At 36.1% G+C, this 20,233-nt stretch overlaps 1 protein-coding gene across 2 annotated transcripts in view; it reads left to right on the top strand.

Moving 5' to 3' along the window:
• LOC144978362 (uncharacterized) overlaps positions 1-19,753 on the top strand; it is a 20,965-nt gene extending 1,212 nt beyond the window's left edge. The window contains exons 2-5 of one of the 2 annotated variants that reach the window (XM_078924294.1): positions 3,618-3,726; positions 11,161-11,305; positions 14,432-14,566; positions 18,458-19,753. In XM_078924294.1, coding sequence (XP_078780420.1) covers positions 3,660-3,726; positions 11,161-11,305; positions 14,432-14,566; positions 18,458-18,617 — 507 coding nt within the window. In that variant the 5' untranslated portion in view covers positions 3,618-3,659 and the 3' untranslated portion in view covers positions 18,618-19,753. The remainder of the gene's footprint in view (positions 1-3,617; positions 3,727-11,160; positions 11,306-14,431; positions 14,567-18,457) is intronic. The other variant, XM_078924295.1, reaches the window with a different exon arrangement.
• The last annotated feature ends 480 nt before the right edge of the window (positions 19,754-20,233 follow it).

Genomic DNA, 20,233 nt, shown 5'->3' with positions numbered 1-20,233 from the left:
AACGTTCCTCGTTTGGCATTTTGTTCTTTTTTGAAGTTGTTACATTCATTTTTGTTTATTCATTTTTAAAGTCCACAGCTTCTAGCAGCTTAGTATCCCAATTCGGAAAGTAATCTTTTGAGCTTGAGATCTGAATCTGATAAAGTGTGTATGAAACAGTGACAGACAAAGCAAGAAAGAAAAAGACAAGAAAAAAAAATTCCCAAAAATTATCATTCCTCGACTGGTGAAAACTGATTATTTTGGATGTTTTTTTCTTTCTTTTCTTTTTTTCTTTCTTGCTTTGTCTGGCACTGTTTCATACACACGTTTTCAGATCTTTATCTTGATCCCTAATTTCTCAATTTGATGTAAAATAAACAACAACAACAACAACAGAATAGTCCCAAAACATCGGTCTTCCTCAATTGGGAAAGACTGATTTTTTTGGGATGCATTCTTGTATTTTTCTTCTTGCTTCATCTGGCACTGTTTCATGCAAACTAATATCTACATTTGATATATTCTGTTGAGCCAGCACCAATGATGCCCTAATTAATCGTTGCTGTAATGGAGACGATTTTGTGACGGTTAATAGACCGTTTCCATTACAACAATGAGACCACATCCAATGGGACCATCAGCCTCGTATCAAACTGACCATTGAAGCCATTAACAGATCCTATTTCTGTGTTATTCATTAAGTATGGGCTTTTGTTTACAAGTCGAAGAAGTTTATAAAAGAAAGGACAGGATAAATTTCATTGATTAAACACTGAATGTGGGCGGATAGGGGGGTGGGGGGGGGGGGGGGGGGAGGCAAAGGGAGGGGGGAATTCAGATATGGGTAGGATATCTAAATTTATCTTTGGATGGATATGTGTTTATATATATATATATATATATATATATATATATATATATATATATATATATATATATGTGTGTGTGTGTGTGTGTGTGTGTATGTATGAATGTATGTATGTATGTATGTATGTATGTATGTATGTATGTATATATGTGTGTGGATGTGTTTTGGCGTGATATTGCGAGTATTTATTGTGTGTGGGTGTTCTTAAGGAAGACATTTATTACTGGTGGATAAGATTTATTTCACTTTAACCCTTTCCTTACCAACCACAGGGAATTTGTCAATTTGTTACGATACAATGAAAATGTTTCTTTTTTCAAATTTGTTTTGTATATGACACAATTTGTAGGAAGATCTTTGTTGTTAAAGCCATTACAACTAAATGCTGTTTTATAAAGCTCGTATTACTGAGCAAATTATGTATAGCATGTACTTATTGCTTTTCAGTTTGAGTAGAATAATATTGATTATTGTGCTGGATAAATATGGCATTTAGGGAATAATCCTGAAAATAGTCCGTAAGGAGGGTAGTTTCTTTTTTACGAAACCCGTCGAAACCCACCGAATCCCGCCGAAACCCGCAAAAATCCACCGAAACCGTCCAAAGTTCTGGGAAGTGAGCAGCAATGGGGAGTGAACCTGGGACCGGAAACGTGGGCTCCAGTGGGGAAAGAACCTGGGACCATGGGAGGAGGATATCAGAGGGAAATGAACCCGGGACTATGGCGGATAGATAGGTAGTGGGAATTGAAGCCGGGATAATGGGAGGTGGGCACCTGAGATGAATGAACTTGAGACTATAGGAGGTGGGTACTAATGGGGAATGAACCTGGAATTACGGGAGGTAGATACCAGTGGAGAGTGAAGCCGGGAATATGGGATTTGGACACAAGTGGAGAGTGAACCCAGAAGGGTAGGCTTCATTTTTTCCCTTAGCCTTCCGAAGTTATGGCAAGTGGGCAACAGTGAGGAGTGAACCAGGGACTTGGGGAAGTGGACAACAGTGGGGAGTGAAACTGGGACTATGGGAGAAGGATATCGGAGGGAAATGAACCCGGGATTATGAGAGATGGATACCAGTGGGAACTGAAGTCGGGACAGGCAGGTGGGCACCAGAGGAGAATGAACCTTAAACTATAGGAGGTGAGCACCAATTGGGAATGAACCTGGAACTACGAGAGCCAGATACCAGTGGAGAATAAAGCCGGAAATATGGGATTTGGACACCAGTGGGGAGTAAACCCAGAAGGGTACTTCTTTTTTCCGAAAGCTCCCGTAGACCCAGTTTCATTCTCCATCGGTATCCACTTCCCATAATCCCAGGTTAATTCCCCAATGGTGCCCACTTCCCATATTACTAGCTTCGGTCCCCACTGGTATCCACATTCCACAGTCCCGGGTTTATTCTCTCTTGTATCTGCATCTCTGTGTCCTGGTTTCATTCCCCACTTTCCATAGTCCCAGGTTCACTCCTCGCTGATTTCAACCTTAGATAGTCTCGGGATTACTCTCCATAGGGTATTATTTTCTTGAGCCGTCACTCTCCATTGGTGCCTATCTCTCATAGTCCCGGGTTCACTCACCATTTGTATCTCATTCTATAGTCCTGTTCATTCCCCATTGGTACCCTCTTCTCTTAGTCCCGGGTTCATTTCCCACGGGTTCCCACCTCCCATAGTCCTGCCTAGCTTCATTACCCACTGGTATCCATCTCCCATAGACCCAGTTTCATTCCCCACTGGTGTCCTCCTTTCATATTTCCATGTTCACACTATCCACGTGTGTCTACCCCAGATGGTCACGGGTTCACTCTCCAGTGGATTGTTTTCATTCTCTGCCTTCTGTCCATTCCTCTGCAGTGTCCACATCTCACAGTCCCACGTTCACTCGCCACTTGTATACTACCATCTTATAGTCATCTGACCATTCACCATTGGTGTTCATCCCCATTGTTCTGGGCTCACTACCCATTGGCCCACCTCCCATAGTCCCTGGTTTACTCCCCACTGTTGCCGCCTCATTGGTGCCATTATCATCCCGGCTTCAAAACCCACAGCTTCCCATCTCCATAGTCCCAGATTCACTCTCCACTGGTGTCCACTTCCCTGAGTCCCTGGTACTCCCCTCTGCTGCCCACTTCCCATAACGTCGGGAAAAAGGAGTACCCCTCTGGGTTCACTCCCCACTTCTACCCACTTCCCATATAACGTTGGCAATTAAGTTATGAGTTGTCAGACACCCTTCGTGGAAGAATCCCTATACAATGTTTTGTCAATCCACATTGAGCGTGGTTATGATCAGATGGGTAAAATTATTATAAAACTCCGAATTCGACGTTATGCCTTTGGTACGGACACTTTACACATTGCATTAATATAAGTGTAAAAGCGAAGTAATATCATCATGTAAGACTGCGAGTGCAAAAAGGCCAAGTAATGTTACTTTAGCTGAATTGTATAGGATTGAAATTCAGTTTAATCCGACCTTGAAAGGCAAGGGGGTGGGGTGGGGGTGGGGGGGGGGGGGGCACGAGTAAGCGTACTGAAAGCATTCAAAATACTTTTTCATGGATCTATTACTCATTTGTCTAAAATTGATCGGAATACGTATTTCATATTAAGTCTGATCAATTTTAGTTATTTAACATAAGAATTGTGAAATATCCTGTGTATTCCTACTATTGATTACTACTGGACGAGTACGTCTACTGAAGACTTGCCATTAATTTTCTGTCTCGTACTTATTTCTCCTTTATAAAAATGGCCAGAATAGACAATTAACTCCCGCCATCCACAGCAGTCTGACCAAGATGATTGGCATGAGGTCTACGATGATGAATGTAGCATTGGCTCTATCCGTTGCTTTTTGTATTCAAGGTAAGTCGTGTAGCCTGCATCTAAATCCATTACCTATAGATAGTATGAAGTTGACGTCACTACGGTCTTTGTTGTTGTTTTTTGCCATCCACGTTTATGAGTAATTCTCATCAAACTGTATTAACCTGACTATAAACGATCACGGTTACACAAAGTTCTGTGTGTTGGTCCGTTATACTTCCGGATGGCAATGTTGTGAGCTCCTTAGCAAAGCGCATACTATCTTTATAAATATGATATTATACTAACGAGTCTGAAATGAAACTCAACACTACGGTGTTATGTCAAAGTTTATCCTACTGGGTTCAAACACACACACACACACTAATACACACACACACACACACACACACACACACACACAAAGACAGTGAAGGATGGTTTCATTTAATGGGACTTGGTAGGACGATTTTGTATCAAACACAAAATGGTGTGAAACAACCACTTTTAAAATCATCATCTTTAACGATTCGAATGCAAATAGGATGCGTGATAAATAAACACTTTGAATACTTAAATACTTATCTTATTATATATTTATTGGGAAATCCGATTTTTTGTTCCACTAAGGCCCCAGGTCCACCAAACAATTCGCCACCAAATCTTGCATGGCGTCTGCAATACGCTTCAACAGTCATGACGTCACTTCCCTCGTAATGATGCATGGTAACTTAGTAACTGGTTCTAAACTATCGGAACAATGGCGGACGACATTATGAAATATTTCTACGACGGGGCATAAAAGTGTATCCAGAGGAGAAAAACATTATAAATATGATCATGTTTTGACTTTTAAACATTCTGATCACATAACATATGAAAAGTTCTAGCCAGCATGAAGAATTAAAAGTACCCTTTTCTTTGCTTAGAACCAGGCTGCTCGTCGTTGCTGGGCGACGTGACATCAGACTATTGAATCCAATTAATCTGAAGATGGTTTTCGTTTACCTATGAGTTTGATTAATAATCGCGGTGATTTTATCAAAAATTCCATTTTTTCGTCAATATTTCGTCGAAAACAGACGCCATCATTTTTTTATAGCGCGTTGGTTATGGGTTAAACTTCCGGTAAACGACTAATGATAAATAGACAAGAGTACGTGCACTGAACCGATACAAACAATAACAATATGCCAACCGGTCACTAAATGTCGGGTTCTCTAATAGAATGTAGCAACCAATGTCGCCTCATCTCACACATCGAAATCTGCCTCCTTCCCTCTTGGTACACAAAATACTTTGTGCAGCTATTTGGTCTTGTGGTATGACACCCGCTTTCGGATTCGAAGGTCCTGTGTTCGAGCCTCGCTCGGCGCATAGTTGAGTCCTTGGAAAAGGCTCTTTACTCATATTCTCTCGCTCACCGTACTCAGGTGTAAAATGAGTACATGGCCGTTAATAGCGTTGTTTATGTTGGAAAAAATTGTAATGTCGTCTAACAGGCGTCATGTCTCGTTCTACGTGTTACGTGTTGCTGTTGGTCAGGGACCCCTTGTAAAGCGCTTTGAGCACGTTTAGTGGATATCGCGCTATATAAAAGCTCATTTCAAAAAGCTCATTTTTACACAATAAATATGATACAAGATTGAACATTTTATTTTATCTAATTCTAATTCATTAAAAAAAACTTTTGTAGCTATCATTTCCTTTTTAAAATATACATGCAAATGTCAATACTATAATATCAATTTTATGCATTATTTTGACAACAACAAACTTTTCTTATCTCACGCGGGACAGCTAGCTATGTGTCGGTAACAAGGGAGTGTGTACATATTTAGAGGTCGTCCAACACAAAGAAATGGTTTTTTATCTTCCCTTTCTACGAATGAATATTGAATGCCTGTTTCGGTTACAATAAAATGTCAATATTAAAGAAAAAACGACAATTCATCATGATTAATGGCTGCATGGAAAAAAAAAAAGCAAAGAAGCCATCGTTCATCACACGTACCGACTCTCTCTCTCTCTCTCTCTCTCTCTCTCTCTCTCTCTCTCTCTCTCTCTCTCTCTCTCTCTCTCTCTCTCTCTCTCTCTCTCTTTCTTTCCCCTCCTTTCAAAATAAATTTCCAAAATTAAAACGCTGGATCATTGTATTTTAGAGGCCCTGTCTCTCCTCCATCTGCTAACACACTATTACTGTCAGAAAAATTGTATTATCGCCCAACAGGCGTCATGTTTCCTCCCACGTGTTACATGTTGTTGTTGTCTAAGGCACCCTTGTAAAGCGCTTTGAGCACGTTTAATGTATATTGCGCTATATAAAAGCTCAATTATAATGTGTATATTAATCTATGAGTTTTAAATAATTTGCTTCAATGGCAATAATTATGTGAATATTTTATAATTGTTGGAAAACCCTATTGCTATAGCGAGTTACTCTTTGCTCTTTCTTAATCACTTCACCAACACGCGAAGTATTTTCAGACGTTAGTATCCGTTAAAAAAAAAACAAAAAAAAAAACAACAACGTGGTTCTAAACGTGGGGGGGGGGGGGGGGGGGGAGTCGTTCCATTGTGATATTATGAAGCTGAGTTATTGATTATTTCTCCAGTCACAATAGTCATACCGACCTGTTTGAATGAGTCGATGGTCTTTAGATACATTATAATAATCAACGATAATCGATATCAGGACCTTTCATACGCGATGACGTCAGTGCCATATCGACATGGGTGGGATGCCATCGACTAAAAACTGGCAGGGAAAAATATACCCTGATTTTCCATTTGCTAACTCTAATGATATTGATAATGATGATGATGATGATGATGATGATGATGATGACAACGACGATGGTGATGATGATGACGACGACGACGACGATGATGTGTATTCACAACTTTTGATAACAGACACGTGGCGGTTGTTTCTTTCAGAAATATTCTGGGCCCGGTTATCCCGTTTAGGCAAAACATTGTCGATTCAGCCCTAAGCACGTAGGCCCTTATGAGAAAAATGCTGCTAATAAATAATAAAACATTAAAACGAACAGGTCTTGATGAAAAACAATACCAAAAAAAAAAAAAAAAAAAATACCCGGAAACTATCCGGGATTTTCTACATCCGTTTGAAGTTTCACCTCGTTACTCAAAGCAATTAGTGGTTTGATCGTTATCAAACATTAACCAATAAGAATATTCCCAGACATTTAGCCCTTTCCGTCCATCTGACGATTTATTTCCAGAGGCCTGGCAAGCATTTCTTTATAGGATTCAGTAGTCGCAACGTCACTTCCTTCCTAATGACGGATGGTAACTTAGTAACACTGGCTCTAAACTATCGGAACAATGGCGGACGCCCGTATGAAATATTTCTCCGGCGAGCATAAAAGCGTTTCCAGAGGAAAAAAACCCCATACATTTGATCATGTTTTGACTTTTACACATTCTGATCACAAGGCATACGAAAAGGGAATGATAAGTTCTAGCCAGCATGAAGAATAAAAAGTAATGATTTTCTTTGTTTAGAACCAAGATGGCCGCCGTTGCCGGGCGCGTGACATCAGGCTACTGAATCGTATTGGATTCAATAGTCTGACGTCACGTCGCCCAGCAACGGCGAGCAGCGTGGTTCTAAACAAAGAAAATCGGTACTTTTTATTCCTTATGCTGGCTAGGACTTTTCATAAGTCATGAGATCAGAAAGTATAAAAGTCAAAACATGATCAGATTTATAATGTTTTTCTCCTCTGGATACACTTTTATGCTCGTCGGAGAAATATTTCATAAGGGCGTCGGCCATTGTTCCGATAGTTTAGAGCCAGTTGCTAAGTTACTATGCGTCATTACGAGGGAAGTGACGTCATAACTGTTGAAGCCAATTGGTGGTTTGATCGTTACTATATTTTAATATTAACCAATAAGAGTATTCCCTGACATTTAGTTCTTTCCGTCCATCTGACTATTTTATATTATATATATTATATCATCGGTCAATGACAGGGACAAAAATACTGCCTTTAAATTTGGAGTAAAAATAGAGAAACTAAAGTGTTCATTTTTGTCTAGTTTTAATAAAACATACGATACCGATAACTGGAGTTATTTTCAGATGTAAGCATGTACGTTGATGAAATAACTGAGACTTATAATATAAGATATTAGTTAAAATACATCCATGTTGATAGCTTGCCAGTAAGCATAGCAACAAGAAGGCACGGAAGAACCATCAATTCTTTTGTTAAAAGGTTTCAATCCAGCATCGCCAACACGTCATAAAGAATTGTCATATAAATCGATGACATAGACGTCGTGGGTTAAAAAAAAATAAATAGATTTAGATCTCCAGATTGTCTACGATTTGACCGTTATTGCTATTTTCTGACGTCATACATGAATACAAAGATAATTAAATAAATGTGGAACTCGTGTTGCGATAGTCTATTGGGTTTTTTAAAATGCAATGCTCTATCGCTTTACGATAATTATATGTCCTGATTAGCCAGCAACATTTATGTAGTATATGGGATACATATTTGCAACCTTAAACGTGCTAATTTCTGGTCTTAAAAAAATGACATTTTCTAAGACCAACTATACAGACAAGGGTTTGAACCCCAAACGTTCGCCTTTGAGCTAAAAAAGAACGAGAAAAGCATGATATCATCATGATCGAACCTGAACAAATAGTAATTGTTTGATGAGAACAATAGAAAGAGTCTCAGATAGCCTCATAATAACACATAGGCACAAGATAACATACATGGATACATGGGAAGCGAACATTTAACTTTACACATGAACACTCGTAACACATGAACCCAAAATAACACATGCACAAAGTTTAACATATCAAAACATAGTAATACGATGGAACACCTGTCCGGATATAACAGGGGCTCGGTTATAACATGGGTTTTTTAATACCCGTTTTGTTTTCTCCCTCTTTGCCTTTATTAAAATTGTCCGGCTATAGCAGGAACTTTTAAGTGCCTAATCGGTTATAACAGGGGTGCCGAAACGTACGTAATTTCTCCAAAAGCATTAGTCATTAGCCCACATTACGCTCACGTAAGCTCCAGCTAAAGGCGGCGGAGAGCTAGCTAGGCCTAGTTCTTGAACACTATCACTCTCTCTCTCTCTCTCTCTCTCTCTCTCTCTCTCTCTCTCTCTCTCTCTCTCTCTCTCTCTCTCTCTCTCTTCTCTCTTCTCTTCTCTTTCTCCCCCCCCCTCCCTCTCTCTTCTCTTCTTCTCTTTCTCCCCCCCTTCTCTCTCTCTCTCTCTCTCTCTCTCTCTCTCTCTCTCTCTCTCTCTTTCCGCTCTCTCTCTCTCTCTCTCTCTCTCTCTCTCTCTCTCTCTCTCTCTCTCTCTCTGAGTGTGTGTGAATGTGTGTATGCTACGTATTACGATACTACATCATATTTAGTGTAACATGGGCATTGCTACAGGCAGTGTGTAATACAACACAAACACACACACACACATACACACAACATAAACACATACCTACACACACACACACACACACACATACACACAACATAAACACATACCTACACACATACAGGCACACAGCAGTCAGTATGAAAGCGAGAGAGAAAGAGAAACACAAAGGCCATTTGGATTGTTTCCATTGAAATTCGTCGATAACAAGACTCGGTTATAGCTGGGTTTATAGGCTGGTCCCACCATCATTGTTATACTGAAGTTCCACTGTACATTGAACATATAACACGTGAACATAAAATAACACATGGGCAAAGTTTAACATATTAACACATAGTAATACATTAAACAGATAACACATGAACACAGACTGTGACCCCCGGTCTTCGAGCAGTTTTATGTCGGGGTGAACTGGGGGTTATAAATTGAATTATTTTTTTACACAACTATAAAAAATGGGATAAATTTCTCTTCTAATGATGGAGAAAAAATACAATATTCTACATTACAAAAGACCCAAATTTCGTATTTCTTATAGAAATTCTAATTTTAGATTCACTTCTTAGGGTCCGATTCATCCCGACATACTACCGTTTTAAGACGCTGGGTCACAAATAACATATTGTCAGTGTGTCAGCGCGTGCGACCATAATAAAAGGAAAGACTCCAAAATGGATGACATAACCACAGATTTAACACCGAAGATTGACAACTCCATTACCAAACCCTTCAATCAATCAATAAGATCAATGACGACCAAGTCGAATATTGACCTGTAAAATAACATTAGAATTCCATTCAATGTTTCCCATCCTTTGTTCTCTCCTCTTTAATTGCAATTTTTATTTACGGTCCCATTTGAAATTAAAAATTACCAGGAGACCACATCAATGTATCGATTTGAATCTTTAAGAAAATTGATCTTTTTTTTTCTAATGACAATAAATGAATATCGAATCGATTGACGAGTGAGGATATTGGAATCGAATGAATTCATGCATCTTGTAGTTTGGTTCTTTAGAAATCCAGGCAAAATATAATCTCAGTCCATTACCAAGTCGTCACATAATTAAAAAAAATAATAATTTAAAAATATATAAACACATGAATTAGTAAATAAAAAGATTAATAGATGGATGAAGAGATAAAAAGATGAATAAATAAATATCAGATGAATGAAAAGACAAATTAATTATATCATTCACTCATAAATAAACAGCAACCATAATAATAATAATATAATAATATAATGAATTTATATAGCGCCTAGTTCCAATATAGAATTGCTCACTGGCGCTTTACATCAACACATCATGTATCATACACAAATATAGAACGGACATGTTAAAAACCACATAATATGTAACATGATAACATAATATATTATAATAAAATACATACTAAAAGTCCAAATTATATGCCCTACAGAAAAGCTCATTTTTCAATCGTTTTCCAAAGATAAGTGGATTTTCACTATTTTTAGTTTCATTACCACAATCGTTTGACTTTGGGTATAAAGCTAAGAGAATTTCATATTATACGTACACGGTGACATGCCTGACTATAAATCGACATTGCCAATGTACGACCTCAATCTTCATATCTCAATAAGTGTAGAAAAAATGAATCTAGAGCCATTCTTTCTTGGATGCATCACTAAAAGGATTACAGTACAGCTCGTGTACAACGGCCTCGGTTGCAACGGGAGCTCGGCTACAGCAGGAAATTAAAAAAAAACTCCGTTCTACGGCCTCCATAATTCACATAAATCAATGCATGGCTATGAATGAATCTCATTTGCTATGAATTATCTCAAGTTCATTTGCCAATAAGACATCTATACATGACATATATCTTACATTTTAAATACATTTGCCAACAAGTGTTATACAGATATCCAAATATGACAAATATTCTCTATTCTAGGTACATTTGCCAACAGGTGTTATACAGACATCTAAACATGACAAATCTCTTCCATTCTAGGTACATTTGCCAACAGGTGTTATACAGACATCTAAACATGACAAATATCTCCCATTTTAGGTACATTTGCCAACAAGTGTTATAAAGACAAAGCGTTGAAAGACAGAGAAGGAAACGTCTACTACTGTACCACAGAAGAATTACCCACTTGTTGTGTCAAAGATGGAGGTCCTACTTGCTGTCTTGACAATGATGATAAAAACTTGTGAGTAATATATATCTACATCTCTTTTCCATTCCCATCGCTCTCTCTCTCTCTCTCTCTCTCTCTCTCTCTCTCTCTCTCTCTCTCTCTCTCTCTCTCTCTCTCTCTCTCTCTCTCTCTCTCTCTCTCTCTCTCTCTCTCTCTCTCTCTCTCTCTTGCTCTCTCTAATATATACTAGTAAAAAGCCCGCAATTTTGCGGGGAAAGAACTATTTTCATTCGATATTGCCTGAATCATTTTCTTGATTATCTTGATTACGATTAGATGCACACTTTAATCGATGTGCTTGTCGCTGCCATGCTTTATTCGAAATGATTTTAGTTTATCAGTCAGTAGATATCAATATCAATAAGTCACAAGTCTTTACCACGCTTGACTTGGGAGGCCTTCCGAAAGCTCCTACAAAGGGAAACAACTTAAATAATATTCCCTCAACTAAGCCCAAGAAAAAGTAAAACCTAGAGTACCTTTAACTAACCCTAATAGGAAAATAAACACCCTAGCATTATGACTAACCCTAATAGAAAAATAACCCTCGGACTGCTTTGCACTACCTTTCAATACTTCACAAATTAAAATGGCGACCGAGAATCAAAACAATGGTCAAATTATAAAATTTTAAACTTTCACAAATCTATCAAGGTTTGTTCTATAGTTTTAAAAATGCTTCTATATGATGAAAAATTGAATAAATAAACGCCTGACAAAAGATCTACGGTGAAAATACAAATTGAAAGAATACTGGAGCTGTAGGAGCTTTCGGAATATCTCCCCCCTAGCACCTTTACTAAGACTTATGACTAACCCTAATAGAAAAAAAATCCCCACAATCTATATGGTGACAAATTGAATAAATGAACGCCTGACAAAAGATCAACGGTGAAAATACAAATTGAAAGAATACTGGGGATGTAGGAGCTTTCGGAATATCTCCCCTTTACCTAACTTATGTGAGGTCAAATGAAAATCTGAAGCAGACGCGAAAAATAGCAAGTTTGTTCGGGCTAGAAGCTAGACAGATACAATTGACAGTTTGCCGACAACGTTTAACTAAATATTTCCCAGAGCAATAATTATCACATCGATGGCATACAAACGACCGTAATATCAGCAGTAATATTAGGAGACGTTGTTAATCGGTGAAACTTGTTTAAAATTTGTGTAAATCCGAATACCTTCATGTGATCAAGTGAATAATATCACTATGAATGCCACGATTTGCTGAAAAATTCCAACACACACACACACACACATGTTTACACCACACACAACACACACACACAAACACACACACACACACGCACACACACACACAAACATACACGCACTTAGAACATACACTACTATATAACAACACGGATCACCGCTAAATCAACAACACAACGGAAGTAATAATAATACTTGATGTCATAAATAGATGACGCAAACTGACAACTTTTTACAGTGTCAAAATTAGTTGATTTTGAGAGTCTTAGTGTCGTCGGTACATATTTTATGATATAGATATGTTTGACTCAACGAACTTTCAAACTGACTTTAAATTATAAAAGGAAATCAAGTTATCTGTTTATCTATCTGTAAAAAATAGTTCTAATTTTCAAATCTTTCAGTACAGTTGTGCGCCGTATCATTTTTTTATTGACTCAAATAAGCACAATGTTCTCCACAATGCTATATTTTTTTAATAAAGGATATATATATATATATATATATATATATATATATATATATATATATATATATATATATATATATATATATATATATATATGAAATGTACATTTTGTATGGCGCTTTCTATTCAATTGCACCTCAAACCGCTTAACAATAAAATACAATTCATTGAATAATAATAAAATTACAAAACGCAGGATAATTAGCGTGATTACATGATAATAAAATAAGACCTATGAGTAAAAGTATTTTTCGAATACGAATGTTTTAAGATGAGTTTTGAATGTTTCCATTGTTTGCTTTTCTCTGATCTGCCTGCGCAGAGCGCTCCAGGCTTTTTGGCCAAAAAATTCGAATGCGTCGCGTTGGTTCAATGTGGTTTACTGGTGGTGCACTGAAAACAGGCGTGACATATTAGCTATCATATTATTGTTTTGCATAAAATAAGCTTTCAAACGATACTGTATTTGATAAAGGATTGTAACAGCATGTTTCAAGCCAAAAGATGGTTATCAAGAGAAATTAGACATGACGGTACGTACGTGTCATTTCAAGATATAGACAATAGTCATTTTTATCTTTCTGTTTAACAGTGAAACTTAGTACAGGGGAATCCTGACAAAGTCGACACTAACGGATCAGAAAGTTTGTTGACTTTAACGCTCTTCTTACCAACTATAGGAAAATCGTCACATTCGTTACGATACAACCAGCATTTTTCATTATTTATATTTCTTTTGTACATCATCTAAATCTAAAGAAAATGAACAGTGTATTGTAGAACATGCTTTGCTAAAGAAATTATGTATCGCAAGAACTTTACTGCTCTTGTATTTGAGTGATAAAAAATATATTTTTGTATTGGTGGGGTGCGAAGTTTTGGGGAAAATCCTGAAAATGAGGAGAGGGTTAAGGCAAGGTTGACTTTATCCGTTATATTGAGAACATAACATTTTGGACCAACAAAACATGTTGACTTTAAGAGTGTTGACTCTATGCGAATTCCACTGTATTAGTTTGGCCTTTTATAAAACGCAAACATTACTATAGAGTAATACCCATTAAACACACGAAAAGCGCTTTATAAGGAGCTCCTAGCCAACAACGAAACTCAACACATAGGACAAAACATGACGCCTGTTAGGCGATTTTACTTCTTTCCGACAGAGTGATATACTCATTTTACACCTGAGTACGATGAGAGGATGTGAGTAAAGAGCCTTTTCCAATGACTCAAAAAAGGACTCATAAAAACATATGTTCTCAAAAGACCTACTGCTTCTTTCCTTTTTAACTTTCTGAACCTTTAGTCAGAAGTTTCCATGTTTCTTTTGTAAAAAAAAATCTAATGTTACTTTACCTCGCTTCTGTTTCATGTTGAAAACAGTCGACCTTCCGTCATTTCAGTTTGAATTTCATGTTTTATTCTGTTTTGTTTTTTATTGTCCCTAGGAAAGAGCAGTTACAACTTTGGGGTACCGTCGGCGCCATGTTGATTCTGATAGGAGTATTATTCGTCTGCTGCAAGAATGACATCAGCTTTTGTAAGGGTGAAAAATCCATCAAGGAACGCTGGGAAGATTTTAGGTCAGCATCAGAAAACCACTATCATTATCTATTCATGATATTTACATTTATTTAATTATTATTATTATTTTTTATTATTATTATTATTATTATTATTATTATTATTATTATTATTATTATTATTATTATTATTATTATTATTATTATTATTATTACTATTATTATTATTATTATCATTATTATTATTATTATTATTATTATTATTATTATTACTATTATTATTATTATTATTATAAATCATCATCATCATCATCATCATCATCATCATCATCATCATCATCATCATAATCATCATCATCATCATCAACATCACCATCATCGTGATCATCTTCATCATCATAATAACAACAATAATAATAATAATAATAATAATAATAATAATAATAATAATAATAATAATAATAATAATAATAATAATAATAATAATAATAATAATAATAATAAATTTATTATTATTATTATTATTATTATTATTATTATTATTATTATTATTATTATTATTAATATTATTATTATTATTATTATTATCATTATCGTTATTGTTATAATAATAACGATAATGATGATAATAATAATAATAATAATAATAATAATAATAATAATAATAATAATAATAATAATATAATAATAATAATAATAATAATAATAATAATAATAATAATAATATCTAATAATAATAATAATAATAATCGTGTTATAATGGAGCTCAGTCCCCAAAAACTGTAGTTCTATATTATATTTAAAAACTAAGAAACCAAGAACTGTCAAATTTGGTTTATTTATTGGGAACGACAAAACACTGGGAGTTGTAGCTATATGGTTAAAAAAATAATGTTTTGTTTCTTCACAATTTGAATAAAAAAACCCCACTAAATTATATAAGAAAATGACGAAAAATTGATCGTCACCATCAAAACGACCACTTCCTTCACTTCCGCCATTTAAAAATTCCTTCAATCAGTCGCACCACAGTTGAAAGCAGAAATAACCAAAGAAATCAGAAAGTGTAAAAAAAAGGTAAGAAAGGAGGCCAAAGACATAATTTTTAGGGAGGCTTTCCGAAAGCTCCTAGTGATCAGGGAAACAACTCAAATATTCCCTCAACTCACCCTATGAAAAAAATAAAACCTAGTACCTTTAACTAACCCTAATAGTAATATGAATAGCAAACACCCTATCACCTTTACGAAGACATATAACTAAGTCTAACAGAAAAAAAATCCTCCGACCTCGAGCTAACCCTAATAGAAAAAAAACAACCTCGGACTGCTTGCGTAGACCTTTCAATATTTCACAAATCAAAATGGCGGCCGAGAATCAAAACAATGGTCAAACTAGGAAGTTTTAAACTTTCACAAATCTATCAAGGTTTGTTCTACAGTTTTTAAATGCTTCTATATGATGACAAATTAAATAAATAAACACATGACAAAATATCCACGGTGAAAATACAAATTGAAAGAAATGAGAACTAGGAGCTTTCAGAAGGTCTTCCAATTTTTACGTCCAGGTCACTCTTCAAGATCACGAATCAAGTCTGGCATGAGTGACTTTATGATTCAGATATTATTATTGTCACAGCTGATAGAGAAAAGTATTTAATAGACAAAAAAAATCATATCATATAAATACATTGACTAAACAACGAAGAAATTTTCGACTAAGGACTTTTTTGGATTTCAAATAAACTACTAGGTAAAGAAAATCAAAAACATTTTACAACAAAAATATCCATAGATTACCTCCCCACCTGTTTTGGCCAATATTTCAAAGAAAAATTAAGTTGATCAGAAATGAATTAGAAACGTATCCTTTAGATACAAATTTTGAACTGTTTTCGGGTGACGGTCTCTCACAGTTTGCTGAAGTCAAAGGCTATATTCTCTCAGCTGCTTCGAAAAGCTGTGAGTTAGATCCGATTAAAACCGACATTAAAAAATTCTGCATAAACTAATTAATACCATCCATCACTCTCACCATAAATAAATCACTTAAACTGGGTGTCGTAACTGCAATCTACAAAATTGCGTACGTTAAACCCTTACCCTTGTTTTTTTTTTTAAACCCTTCCTTTTCTATCAAAACATCTTGAAAAGCTAGTCCTAAAATAACTTCTAGTTAACCTTAAAATAAATTCCATGAAAGTAATCTTTCAGTCTGACTACAGACAAAACCACTCGACCAAAACTGCTCTTGTCCGGGTTGTAAATAATCTTATTCAAATAATCGATAAGGGTTCCTGCACACTTCTTAACCTTCTTGATTTATCATCAGCTGTTGACACTATCGATCACGACCTACTGTTAAAACGTTTAGAAATAACTTTCGGCATTTCTGGCACGGCACTCAGTTGGTTTAAATCTTATTTATTAAATAGACGACAAATTGTAGTTGTAAATAGTTTGAAATCCGATCAAATTCCTTTAGAATGTGGTGTCCCACTGCCTGTTTGTTCTCTACATACATCCACTTTCAAAGGTTATCAGTATCAGGGGCTTTGGCCTGTCCTACCACGAATATGCTGATGACACCCAGTTATTTGGATCTGAATGTACTAAAAACTTACAAAATGTCATAAGTACATGTGAAAAATGCGAACTGGGTGTAAGAGATTGGATAGGTAGGAACAGGCTAAGGTTGAATGATGACAAAACGGAGGTGATGTATGAAGGGAACATAAGATTTTGGAATGAGAAGAAATTGAAAGTGGGAGAGGTTTCAAATCTTTGAGCAATTTTAGATTCGGAATTGTCGATGGACCATCAACTTAAGACAATGATCCAATTATTGATGTGTCATTTGAAAAAAAAAATTGGATCTTTTCGAGAGTTCCTTTCTGAGGATGTTACCTTGAAACGTATCGTTTCTCTATTATTTTCAAAGCTGGATTACTATAATGATCTGTTATTTGGTGTCTCGAAAAATAAGCTCAAGCCCAAGCGGCTGCAGATGGTCCAAAATAATGCTCCTAATGGGTTTTTCGAAGGCGGAGGTTTGACTCTGCCACACGTCTCCTTCGAAGATTAAACTGGCTGCCTGTTGAGAAAAGGGTCAAATTCAAAACATGTGTCATAGTTTATCGTTATCTGGAAAACATTGCCCCTCTCTACTTCACAGGACTCCTAAAGAAATATTCGACAACCCGACCTTTGCGTTCCTCCAATGACACCACCCGTTTGGCTATCCCACTCATTCGTATAAAGGCGGGAACAATGTCCTTTTCTCATTTTGGTCTGTCTATATGGAACACCATTCCACAGAGCATCCGAGAATCGAAACCATTGTCTGGTTTCAAAAAATCATTAAAAACATTTCTTTTTTGATGTCATGTACTTTCTATATAGTTTTGTGTTGATGTAATTTAAAGCCCCAAGAGACGCCTTGTTGAGGATACCGTGCGCTCTATTATTACTGTTATTATAATAATAATGATTACAAATGCTTGCTGGACATTTTTAGTCTTATATGACAAACTTTGATATTGGTCAGACAAGAAGTCTATAAGAAAATTAAGCCAACATTGGTTATTGTATTGAGCAAGTATCCTATAAAATGGAAATGTCAACATTGACAAAGTTTCTCGCATAATAATTCCATAAAATGGAAAAGTCAATATTGACAAATTGTATCGGTCAAGAATTCCATAAACTGAGAAACTCTACATTTACAAATTGTTTTGAACAAAATTCCATGAAATGAAAAAGCCAGCATTGACAAATTGTATCAAATAATCCTATAAAATGAAAAGGTCAACTTTGACAAAATGAACCAGATATGAATCACAACAGACAAACTACATGAGATCAATTTTTTTTTTTTTTTTTTTTGGGGGGGGGGGGGGGGGAGAGAGAACTTCTGACATTTAAATTGAATTCTTCCCTCCAATTCCAGGAACCGGAAGTCGAACAAACATCAGCAGATGAAAGAAGACAAAAGAGAATCAGAGTATTACGACAACCCTGTCGGTTATTTTCAGAAGAACAAGGGTCACGGCCTTGACCCTTACCACTTCCCACCATTGCCAAGACACGACCTTCGGCAAAATTACTAGACAGAGATTGGAACCCATCAAATATTATGTTGTGTGGTCAGGAATATTGGTTGGGGTGCTGAGCCAGAGAGTATCAACGCATAATCATATAGAAAAGTTGGTGGACATAATGTTTCGTTCTCTCTCTCTCTCTCTCTCTCTCTCTCTCTCTCTCTCTCTCTCTCTCTCTCTCTCTCTCTCTCTCTCTCTCTCTCTCTCTGTTTTTTTTTTCTTTTCTTTCTTTCTCTGCAAAACCAAAAACAATTACACACACACACAACATAGCAGCTAAATACTAAATATAAATGAAATCCGTCGAAAAAGTATACGATCTGCTTGGTCTCCATGAGGCAGCAAGCAATTCTTCTTGTCAGAATCAAATCTCACTACTCACGCACGGGTGTCCAAGCTGTATCGGGCTCCGTTTGTGGTCGGATGCTTATGGTCTCATTTGGGTGGTCTGACTTGACAGTATTGTTCAATTGATGTCTTGTTTTCTAGCTAGTTTTCTAATGAAAGCTAGTGTCATCTAGGGGACATAATATGGCAAAAGTGGCCTCCAACCAAGAAAGATGGCGTTCCACCGTGTTAGCCGTATGTGCTTATCACAAGCACAAAGAAGATAAGTAAGTTTTCTACGCGTAGCTCAGAAGAAAGAAACATAAATGGAATATAACAGCTTCAAATGAGAACAAAATACCAAACACGGAACGTTTCTGGCTCAAAACCATTCTTCATCGAAACAACAAAAACAATAAAAACATAAATTACAACACTTAAAACTTAAAACCCAGAAAGACGGCAGAAAAATATTATCCGGCACGTCTTTTCTGTGAGTAATAGAATCTTGGAATGTTTTCTGGCTCAGTACCTGACCTTATTATAACCCTGTCATGTCATTGTTACCCATCGTTCCAATCCAGTGTTATGTCGGGACGTAACGGTTGCTAACGAGTCAATTTAGAGCTAAATTGATATCAAAAGTGAAATTTTCGTATTTGTCACTCAAAGGGACCATACATCTATTCTGTCGTACACTTTCAAAAACAAAACAAAAACAAACAAAAAAAAACGCACAAAAAATATAAATAAAAATAAACACTTAGATATGTATTTTAAAATTTGGTCAAAAAAAGAAAAAAAGAAAAAAAAGAAAAGAAAACCCAACCCGTCCTTCAAATATCAATCGATTAAAGTTACACTACATCTTGCCAAACCGTGAATTTTTTTATTTTTTTTTTTGGTCAAATTGTTAAAGTTAAACACCCATACAATGTAAGTGGTTTTATTTTTTATTTTTGTTAAATTATTTATTTTTACAGACCACGGCAGCGTTGTACATAAAACATGATTCAATTCACGTTTCGTATTAACTTTTTACTGCAAAGATATTTTATAGCCTGTAAAATCGTCACGACATAATACTGTTTAGAGGCGATTGTTCACATAATATTTGAGGTTAATCGTTCTCATCTTCTTGACAGTCTTGTTAGTGAATGCCATCTTATCTTAGATTGACTGCAATAGACTGGCAAGGATTTTCCTTTTATCGTCTAAATGCTGCGAGCTGCTTTAGGCTAGGCGTGTTCACACTTTATGTTGCACTTCATAGTAAACAATACCATGACAACGAGAGA

The sequence above is a fragment of the Berghia stephanieae genome, chromosome 8 (genome assembly GCF_034508935.2).
Source record: "Berghia stephanieae isolate SIO BIC M18660-M18661 chromosome 8, UCSD_Bste_1.3, whole genome shotgun sequence".
NCBI classification, from domain to species: domain Eukaryota; kingdom Metazoa; phylum Mollusca; class Gastropoda; order Nudibranchia; family Aeolidiidae; genus Berghia; species Berghia stephanieae.
The sequence above is the reverse complement of the archived record's forward strand: the minus strand, read 5'-3'. Positions and strand labels throughout refer to the sequence as shown.